Source organism: Botrytis byssoidea, assembly GCF_014898295.1.
Source record: "Botrytis byssoidea strain MUCL 94 chromosome Unknown BBYS_020, whole genome shotgun sequence".
NCBI lineage: Eukaryota > Fungi > Ascomycota > Leotiomycetes > Helotiales > Sclerotiniaceae > Botrytis > Botrytis byssoidea.
Genome location: NW_024065861.1, coordinates 50179 through 61204, shown reverse-complemented (window position 1 = coordinate 61204; position 11026 = coordinate 50179). Strand labels below are relative to the sequence as shown.

The 11026-nt window shown below is 41.4% G+C and overlaps 4 protein-coding genes across 4 annotated transcripts; 1 reads left to right on the top strand and 3 right to left on the bottom strand.

Annotated features, from left to right (window-relative positions):
• Positions 1–506: 506 nt before the first annotated feature.
• EAE97_008962 (uncharacterized protein) lies at positions 507–1463 on the bottom strand (the record flags this gene model as incomplete). The annotated part of the gene is made up of 1 exon (XM_038879477.1): positions 507–1463. The coding sequence occupies one exon, from the start codon at positions 1461–1463 to the stop codon at positions 507–509; it is 957 nt and encodes a 318-aa protein (XP_038729490.1).
• An 865-nt stretch (positions 1464–2328) lies between these two features.
• Positions 2329–6246, top strand: EAE97_008961 (uncharacterized protein; the record flags this gene model as incomplete). The annotated part of the gene is made up of 4 exons (XM_038879476.1): positions 2329–2493; positions 2543–5475; positions 5526–5906; positions 5967–6246. The coding sequence occupies 4 exons, from the start codon at positions 2329–2331 to the stop codon at positions 6244–6246; spliced, it is 3759 nt and encodes a 1252-aa protein (XP_038729489.1).
• Positions 6247–7057: 811 nt separating this feature from the next.
• On the bottom strand, positions 7058–7990 carry EAE97_008960 (uncharacterized protein; the record flags this gene model as incomplete). Its single annotated transcript, XM_038879475.1, has 1 exon — positions 7058–7990. The coding sequence occupies one exon, from the start codon at positions 7988–7990 to the stop codon at positions 7058–7060; it is 933 nt and encodes a 310-aa protein (XP_038729488.1).
• Positions 7991–9438: 1448 nt separating this feature from the next.
• Positions 9439–10031, bottom strand: EAE97_008959 (uncharacterized protein; the record flags this gene model as incomplete). The annotated part of the gene is made up of 2 exons (XM_038879474.1): positions 9439–9815; positions 9836–10031. 2 exons carry the CDS (start codon positions 10029–10031, stop codon positions 9439–9441), a joined length of 573 nt encoding a protein of 190 aa, XP_038729487.1.
• Positions 10032–11026: the final 995 nt, after the last annotated feature.

Genomic DNA, 11026 nt, shown 5'->3' with positions numbered 1-11026 from the left:
GTGCATGCATAATGCATATTTCCACTTTTCTCTAACCACATACCCGAAGAGGCCGTTTTTGAGATTTGAAAGTTCACACCATTCTATCCAAAATGTCTGATTGGTAGATCAAACCTAGATATATCTAGATGTATCATCCATCTGGGCGACATCAACCCTGGGCTTTTGTGATAGCGTAGAGAAACATGTGAAAGACTGAACTCGATATCTAGATGTTACCTACCCCGAATCTAAGCGGTTCTGTTATCAATCTAAAAGGAATAGAAAATTAACCCGATGAGAAATGTTTGATTGGTTATATCGAGTCGCGTGGCATCTCTCCTGAAATGGTTTAGTAGTTGTACTGTGTGCGGTGTATGCATGAAAAATGAAGTCCGAAAATCGTTGAGAGGCGGAAGATTCGGTACGTGGGGGAATGTTAACGGGATAAGCGGCAGTAAATACCCAATAACTACTCCATATTGACATCTTCTTATATTCTGAATACGAAAGGCTCCATTCCAACTTCAAACGTACCGGGCACCGACAAAGATGCTCAAAGGTAAACTACAAGCCACCGCATAATTTGGCATGTCAACTATCTCCGCAATCTTCAAATTCGCAGCCACACTGCTAAGCATATATGCTTCTTGGCTATCCAGGCCTTTCTCTGCTACCAGCCAAGCTATCAACCCTCTCAATGCCTTTCTACTTGCTTCTCTGAGATCACTATCAATCCCTAGTGCAGCATATTCTCCTTTGTCCACTGTGACTGGCTGAGGGGGAATCAAGAAATGAGGACTTTGAACCCACGGTTTACTCTTTTCAACTGTCAACCGAATCGTAGCTTTCATAGGTGTCTCAATAGCCGTTCCACAAACTTCTCCATCTCCTTGCGCAGCGTGCCCATCTCCACAGCTAAATAAAGCGCCTGGAACTTTGACTGGAAGGTAAAGAACAGACCCTTGAGTCATATATTTGCAATCGATGTTCCCGCCAGTTTCATAAGGGGGAATTGTCGAAAATTCACCCTCCTCTCCAGGTGCGACCCCTACTACACCCAAGAATGGTTTAATGGGTACATGTATTCCTTCTTTGAATACCGCAAAGTCTGTTCCCTTTGAAAGATCCCATATCTTGAGAGACGCTTCCGGATATTCGTCGGCTAGGAGACCAAATTCGAATGATCCGGGTAGACAGGCTGTCCAGCCATAATCAGCTGGTCTGAGAGATAGAAATTCGACTTTTAGAACATCGCCTGGAGAAGCGGAATTGATGTAGACGGGGCCGAATGCAGGATCGCCCCTTGAGACATCAAAGTTTTGAACTGCGGTGATGTCTGAGGTGTCGGTGATTTGATTGGAACCGCCATCGAGTAGATCAAATGATATTTCGGAACCAGAATCGACTGTTAAGGTGGGAGTAAGAGATCTATCCCATTTCATGTGGATATGTGTCGTGTTGATATGAAATTTGTGAGCCATGCTGAATGATGTTGGTTGATGATCTCAAGTTTTACACTCCAGCTTTTAGGTGAGATGATGCATAAAAATTAGATATATAACCTACCGTATATGTGTTCCTCGCCGCAACGACCAGCGATAGGGGTGGGGTAGATGTAGGACGACTGAAGACGATAAACGGCTAAAGACCTCGGTGTAGTGAGTTTCCATAGGTAGCTGCTGTTTGGATTACCAGAGAACCACTACGAGTAGTTCACCGGCTATGGAGAACGACTTCGTTTCATCGATGTAGAGATCAGATGATTGAGCAAGACACAGATATGAAAGTCGCATGTATGATAAATACATAAGGACATACAGAACTAAATTCAACAAGAATTCGAAAACATATTTTAATTTCCTTGAAATCAAGACATATGTTTTACCACAAACCATGATCGATTTTTGAGAAGTTGTGAGATATTACAAATACCTATCTATTTAATATCGAATTCTATTATCGAAAGCCATCGCTACGTGATTGATGAGACTTTTCTCCCAATGGTGTTGGCGCTGGCGTGAACGCGACCCCACTAAATCTTTTTATTTACAATATCGTAGTTGAGCAAGGCCATCTCGAAAACATGATGCTTTCCAAACGAATTTTCACAGATATCGTAACAAATGATACTGCGGATAACGAATATTGATGAAAATTACTACTGCACCTATCTTGGGCAGCTCAATATTATCCCATTAATGATCAATCAAAAAGAATAAGTATCAGATTGCACTTCGAAAGGTGGTGAAGATTTACCTCCATCATTCAATACCGAAATATTAAAACACCTAGGAAAACGCACGCTCACCTCAAAGCAGAGCATAGCTTCTCCCTCAGAGGCTCAGAATGGATGCCGCAGATGATGATAAAGATGTTCGACTCCAAAGGGAGTCGGGAGAGCTCTTGGAAGATTTCGAAAAATCGCTACACCCATTCCTCTATAATGTTACCAATAAGGGTCAATTACGAAGAAGAGTTCGCATAAGAGAGACAGATAGATTGACAGCATTGGTATGAGTTCCTCACCCCTCAACATACCATCTGCTAAAGTTTCACATAGCTAGACAATTTCCAAGAGCTTCCTCAACTTCTCGATCCACACCTTCAGCGATTGGTACCCATACTAGCTGATGCCTTTATTACCTCCATATCGAAACCACCTGTGAAGTCTGAGACCCATGCTCAACTTCTTATGCCACTATCAAAAGCGATTTGTCGATTACTTTATACATTTTGTAAGGTTAGGGGCGAGAAAGTTATTGTCCAGTTCCTAAGTACCGAAGTCAGACTACTTGATTTGTTACTTTCTGCTATGGAAAAGGGTACATGGATAGATGATGGAGCATGCGAAAACTCAACGGAAGAAGTATGGGGCTGGGAGGAACGATATATCACTCTGCTGTGGCTTTCGCAGTTAATCATGGCCCCTTTCGCTCTCCATTCCTTGTCGGCTAGTCCTCCGCCCAGTGGTGCCGAGTTATATCTTTCAGATTTTAAGTTACCATCAAACACTCCGGGCGTAGCTCTACGTTCCATCGCGTTAGCTGTCAAATATCTCTCATCCTCTGGGAAGGAAAAGGATGCTGCAAAGATCTTACTAGTAAGAGTTGTTCTCCTTAAGGACATGCAAGATCTTGGGCTCCTTAATTCTTCAATAATGTGGGCGATATCTGTTTTGAATTCGATTAACACGAATCGCAACATACATCACATCAATGGCGTTTTGTCTTTCCTTTCTGGGGTTCTCAAATCATCTACGGATACCCCTTACATGGACTCTAGCTTAGAGCCAGTATTTCACGCAGTCTTTAACTTTGTGGAATCCTCAGATCGATCTTGCAAGGAAGTGCAAAGCTCCGCTGTTGCGCGAAAGTTTATCGTAAACATTTTCCGTGGTATTGCTTTGCTCAATTTACGCCCATCTTTCACAACCATCGATGATACTTTGAGTGACTCTGTTGATTTTATGTTACAATCGCTTTTGGATCCATCAACACCGGTAAGGCTAGCCGCTAGTAAAGCATTGAGCGTCGTTATCTTAAAAGTCGAACCTGAACAAGCCTATGAATTTGTGCTTGCAATTTTCGAAATGTTAGAAGCGCTGCCAACCACCGATGTTTTGAATTGGCATGGTCAAATATTGACACTATCCCATCTTTTGTATCGACATGCAGCACCTCCTCAACTGCTCAATAAAGTGATTGTTTCTCTACTCAAAGCTTTATCGTTTGAAGGAAAGTCGACATCAGGTAGCTCTATTGGAACTAATGTACGAGATGCTGCATGCTTTGGAATATGGGCTTTAGCTCGACGTTACTCTACGGCGGAATTACAAAATATTGATATCAAATCCCAAGGATTTCGTCATGCAACGAATATTAGCTCTACTATACAAATTCTAGCAACGCATCTTGTTGTTTCCGCATGTCTGGATCCTGCTGGCAACATTCGCCGAGGAGCTTCTGCAGCACTTCAAGAATTGATAGGTCGTCACCCTAATACCATCATTGAAGCACTTGAATTGGTGCAAATTGTTGATTACCATGCTGTTGCTCTTCGATCTAGGGCTATATTAGAGGTCGCGGTTTCAGCTGCTTCGCTGGCCTATAAAACCGACGATGGAATATCCTGGCATCACTATGGGGAGGCAATTCTTGAAGCACTCCGAGGCTGGCGTGGAGTTGGTGATGCCGATCTTGCCACAAGACGAAATTGTGCTGAAGCATTCCGTCTTATAAACTTTCCAAGAGACACCAGCAATAATTCGACCACGTATAAAAGTTCTTACGAAACCCTGTGTTCATTGGATCAACAGCTTAATCTTCTTACTGTTCGCCAGGTTAATGAGCGACACGGGCTACTACTTTTCATAGCTGCTGCAATTCTTGAATTCCCGGATTTTAGCGAAAGAGATGATGTTAGTTTTACTTTCCAAGCATATTCAGACCAAATACTTAGGATGCTTACTTCTTACATATCAAATGTCACCACTCCACAAGGTTGGCGACGTCCTGAGTTGATCGCCGAAGCTTTATCTTGTGTCATTTTTCATTCTTTCCGTGTCTTTGGGACATCGGTAATACTTGGAGGAAACCTGGGATCGCCTTGCACAAATAGTGACATATCCTCATGGTTAAGTAACTCGAAGACGAGAAAGGTCATTATGTTTGAATATGAGGAACCTTACGCAGAACATATGCTCAGTGCCTCTGGTCATCAAACGATATCCGGAATACTGGGCAATATCATGGGCGTGTTTGACTCTTCCAATGGTCAAAACGATGCCAGTTCCCATAATTCAAACGGAAATATCTTGGCCTTCCAATCACTTGTTAGAAACTTTATTGGACACTTTATCGATGCAGGGTCTGAGGATTTGGTGACTTTTCTATCAGCTTGTCATCGCAGATCATTCTTTTGGAGCTCTGGTAACTATCGGGGTCTCGAGACCGATCGCATGATAACGCGGATTACTCAAGTCGGAAATACTAAGAGTCCATTGACCTTTTCTATGCTCTTGATCTCATATTCTTCATTTAAGAACGACCTGAAGAATGAATTGTCCGAGATTCCTCAAGATGATCGGACGAAGACTATTCCTATAACAATACATGAGAACTGGGATTCGACCGAGAATGTTTCCAGACGTGTTTACGATATCAAGACAAGATTAGCTCTACTTCCATACTTTGCAAGAGAAAGTAAAGCACTCGGTTGTCATATTATTCATTTCTGGGATATCGTTTCTCATGGTCTTGATGACTATCATACGGACCCAGCTCAAGGCGATATTGGTTCTCGAGTCAGACTAGAAGCAATTAAAGGAGCTGCTGCTATTTTCCTTTCCACCGATTTGAGAAAGAACTCAACCAATATGGAAGTTTTCTCGACGATATTTGGAAAACTTCTACGACTTTGCACAGAGAAATTGGATAAAGTCCGAACAGAAGCTAAGAAAGCTCTTCTGGTTATTCTTCCAACGATTGTATCTAGGTTCGTTGATTTTTCGGTCCATAACATTTATTAATACTAACACAATTCAGTTCTAAGGTTTTGTCCTTTGAGCAAAGTTCTATTTCTTCTTACGAACATTTTCGGTTTATACTAGACCTGCAAACTGCAGGTGGCCTGACCACGAACGCAACAACGGATGAACTCCAATGGCTCCCTTCGTGGACGGACAAGGTATTGGAAGGATATGTAACTTCAACTCACGCAGGAACAGAAGATCTCCGTCGTGTTAGCATCACTGCTCTAATCGACTTTTGCGAAGAAGCCCCAAAAAACAGAGAGTTAATCGGTGCTGCACTCGTCAGAAATCTAAAATTCCATCATCGAAAGAATGAAAAGGTGATAGTTGGTACACTAGAGACTATCGCGCTTTTACTAGATATGGGACTAATGTATCAGAATGATACAGTTGAGTTAGTAGTCCAACCATATTGATTGATTCACTCATTTGCTAATGTATTCTTGTAATCTAGTCAATACCAACTTCTGTGCGCCCAAGTTGCAAAAGAAGCTCTTAGTTCTCGAATAGACAAATGTAAAGCAGCAATTAAATGTTTTGGTCGTCTAGCATTGGTATATCCAGAAGCAATGAATAAGAATTTGTTAGGAATGCTTTGTCATAAGTTCCCGGGTATTAGGGATGCGGTTGTGGATGAACTTTGGGATTTGGGAGCTGAGGGAGTGAAGGGAATGGATGTTAAGGAAATTAAGAAGGGTGATGATTTGAGCGGACTTATTGGGAGTGCAGCATAGTTTATGATGGAGATCATCATTTTCGAGCTCGAACCCACTCAGTTTCATGATTCAACAAGATTTTTATTTGTCTTGAATGCTTGAAGTTGTTTGTGGGTTGACTTGTATATTGATGACTTGTACGCTCTTCTAGTGAAGGTCTCCAAGCAACGCTTAAGAGATAACACATCTGTTAAACTAGAGATAAGATTGTTGCTATGGTTGGTCTAAGATCATATCAATCTACCTAGTCTATATCGATTTCTTGTATCGTATGGGACCAATAGTACCCTAATCGACAGTACCCTTACAGTGTTACGTGATGTAAAATAATCCGGTTGTTATGATCCCTTATTACATGCATGATGCTACTTTGAAGGGGATACTGATGAGAGTCAGTTTTTGACGAAGGGGCGGAGCAGATCAGTCGCTTGTCATCATGTATATGGAGTTTTGTTTTCATATACTCTTCATTATGACTAAAAGTATAGGACTAATACAATTCCATTTTGACTCCTAGCAAGGCATGGATCTAAGGTGACAGTTGGTAGATCTATTCTAATATCCATACTCTATATGTATCCCTCGATTCCAATTTCAAAGCATTTCCGCTGTACTTCCCTTTTGTAGATTTTTCCTCTTTGCATTTGATTCCTTGTGCATTCTTCGCTGTGTGATTTATTAGGCCTTCACTTCGGGCTTGAAACTTTACTCGGAAGGGCTCCGATGAGCCATTGGAAGTGTAAAAGGTGGATATCTGGTAAGAAAATTGATGTTAGCAAGTGGTGAATATGTAATGTTAGACTGTCTATAGAATCCCGAACCTTTCTAATCAAGCGCTGACCACCATTCGTTGATACAATCTCACGTCCTCAATTGATTTCATGCACGCTTGCTCAACATTATCTTTCCAGCACAAAACGCCATCAATCCATATCTCTGCACCTTCAAAAGCAGAATTGCAGGCTTTCAAGATGGCAGTGAGTGTAACCCAGTTCTTCTTGTGGTATGCATCGGAATAGTCATCCCATTTCAAGCCCAAATCCAGTATCTGTGTGAGCTTCTTCACTCGACCGTCTGCTCGTCTGATCTTATGAGGAAACGCAATACTTTCAAGAGATCCATCCAATGATTCTAGAATCAAGGCGAACCCTCTATGACAATCTACTAAATTCAGTTCATCACCCGGCGCCATGAAGCCATTTCTATTTGACCGAATACCATACACAAAACTTCGTGTTATTGGAGAGCCACAACCATCGCCGAATAGAAGCAACTTTACTTGTTTCAAAGCTTTCCATGTACTTGTATACCGACCAAAAGCATCATGCTCATGTTTAGATTTTTGCAATGCCCTAAACCAGGTTGCAAGGTGTGGATCGCTCCTCGTGAATTCAATGATAAGCTCCAGACTCGTTATATTATCGATGGTATCTTTAAAAAAATTCCGTCGTGAAAAGGCGACAGTTTCCACGAACTTTGAAGGATCATTCCACGCGAAGCTTCGGTTTTTCCAAAATACTTCTCTGTATTCGCTATGGATTTGCTTGCAGGTACGAAGAACCTGGACTTGAGGTCGGGCTCCGGAAATGGGGGCTACCTTCTTGTCTTTGAGATCGATGTAATGCATGTTTATACGTTCGCCATCAGGGGTTGATATCATAATGCTCCATTCTGGATGCTCGAGGAGAACGTGTTTGAAGATGTTATCAAGGATTTCGGTGGGGAATTTGAGGAGATGAAGTGTACGGTCTTGCGAAGACATCTTGTGTGAGTTGATGATATAGATAGGGATATAGAGAGGATATATGTTTCCAGATTTTTTGAAAGGTCGAAGTGGTAGGTAAGGATTGAAATGGTATGCGATGATCGAGACGATATATTGTGATTGAGACAATATGATGATTGTTTTTATATCTTACGAACACAGAAAATGAACCTTTTTTTCGAAATTGTATAATCTGCAGTGATATGCATTAAAAGGAAACTGTCAAAGTATTTATAGGTATGACGGATTCGTTCATGCAGCCCTAAATTAAGCTTCCCTATAGTCTGGTCGAGTGACAACATTAGCTCAATCACCTCAGCCATTTTGAGGACACCATATTGGTAGTATATTACCTACTTTGTGAGGATATTCAACGCCAAGATATAACTATTTGAAGCTAGAGCAATTAGATCGTTATCCGGGTAATTGAATACTCTATTTGAATGTGATTAAATCTCTCTAAATCCCCGAATCCAAGAAAACCAAAGGGATCCGACAGAACTTGGATTCGATTTGAAGATAGAAATCCTGAATGTGAATGATAATGATGGCTCTTTCGATAATTAGGGTGCCTTCTTAAGGGAGACTAACTAAATAGACATCTGAAATCTTCTTAACTTTACAAAGCTTTGGAAACCCACCAGAGTCAAACTTGATATTGGCTGTCCTTACAAGCCTAAAAAGAAAGACAGAAACTTCAATATGAGTATCTGTCAAGTGTCGATCATATAATAATCAGTATTGATCTTCGGCTTCCGCCTCTTATTATCCTTTTCCAAGAAGATCCATTCTAGACGTAAGACATTGTAATTCAGACTTCATGGCGGGTAATACGGAGTTCTATTGACGACCATCATGGCTGCCCCTCTTTCATTCTTCAATACCGTCGACACTGGCACCGCCACGAATCGATTCTCCCAAGATAGTCTTATAGTTGACAGTTCGGGCCCTTTGTAGGCTTCAAAGTGTGGAATGTTGACTGGAAGGATCCGGTTTTATTTAGTAGCAATTCCTATCAACTGGATTTGAAACCAAAATATCGAGAATCACCAAGTCATCAGTATCCAGTGCCACGTATACACTCATTAACGACCAAATAGGCTACACACCAATCGATAACTGTGAACGAGGGGAGCACGATATACTTATTCTTATTTTCTTTCCCAGTACCGGTGATAGTTCACGGGTATAAATGTCTCAATTTCTGAAAAAGATTCGGATATTAATACGCTCCTCGTCCCCTTGCGCTATGCCATGTTTTTATGAAAAGTATAGGGCACGCAACGCCCCGATCAACATCAACCCCCACGCTGTGCTACAATCGTAGATGAAACTCCTGAATAGACATGTTACTTCTTCCCAGACTTTCAGATATCAATCTCTCAATAACATTTTCAGTTCAAATTGTAACCAAACGTCTCTTCAAAAAGGAAGAAAATTCCGCATCAGTCCCCCAAGCTCTGTCTGACTAATGCCCTACATCTAGACTTCCACTCTCTCATCTCTTTGCCCTTGGGATTTGCTTGTGCTTCCCTCCACATCTTTGCCGCGTCCACATTTGCTGGACTACTATCATTTGGATCATTCATGAGACTGACCACGCTTAATAAGATAGTTTCTGGAGTTTGAATTGGGGTCCATCGTTCGCTCGCATCTTCGTATCCAAAGTCATCTGTTCCCGATGGATGTAAAATGGATATACAGAGAACGCCTGTATCCGCATAGATATTTGGATGGAATGGAATTGGATCGCAAAAGGTAAGCGTCGGAGGTGCATGTGGATAGTTTTCGGGAAAAGAGAGAAGACAGCGCCAGTTGCCTCCTAGAAATGATTGTTAGTACGAGCTACGAAAGACTTCAAGGGAGTTGGGCAATAGAGCATGCCGCCATAGTATTTGCACTCGTCACTCAACATGAGCATAACATCCCATTCGAAAATATTATCCTTCACAAGCCCACAGCTTATGCCTGGTAAATCTTTTGCCTTTTGTATTTCTTTCAGTTGTCTGCCAAGCAGATTCGCTGCTGCGCTTCCCATCTTGTTGATGGTCGAATGGGCCGAGGATTCCTGGGTTATAATATTGATTTCAAAGTTGAAGGAGATTGTAGATGAGGAGGTACTCTTGATGTATCGAAAAGTCGCAGATGGTGGAAAAGTACCGGGTATATATACTAAATACAGTCTATGAGTGAATTAGAATGATTGAAGATCAACAGAAAGTCGTCGCACATGGAGATTCGATTCAATCACCATGCATTCACTACTACGTACCTTGTGAGGGAGGATACAAATCCAAGAAGTCGGAAGGGGGAGCTATTGAGACGGCACCGTGAACAGTTGGGGTCCAAGAAAGATATATGTTGCTACGTTATGTCAAATATTCCTGATTCGACAGAGTGGTACGAAGAATGCTCGATATTTTCAACTGGACTGCACTTTGAATTGATAGATGTTTGAAAATTTAGGATGTTTTGAGATGTACTGGAGTACAAATGAATTCAAGATACAACGATACTTATTAATCGTGAGGTAACGAGGAAAGGTATTAGAGTATCGGCGGATGGTAGCGGGGTCAAAGTCCGTGCCTCTTAATTTAAGTGAATATGAAGTGAAGCGTGAATTGTGATGATGAGTGTCAGTGTTGGTGTCAGTGCAAATGATTGAGTACGTGCGTATAACCTTATACAACTACGAGTGTAGGTATAGTTATATAAAGTTTCAAAATGAAGATATACTCAATTGATAATAAATACTACGAAAAGCTCAGTCGACGATGAGGTCCGTTTAAGCTTCGATCCATTTCCTTTTCTTGACAAAAGGTAATCCTTTCCAACTATCAATTCTTTCTAGCCTTTCCCTTCCTACCATAATCAAGAACAACCAGAGAGAGATTCCTCAAGTCCGACGAATCATCAATCATAAAGCCAATTGCCATTTGATTTGCATAGCAATGCTTCCCTACCATAGGGTACTGTCACATACCAATAACATCATCGAGATTAGATTATGTCGTATTTCTATCGACGATGATA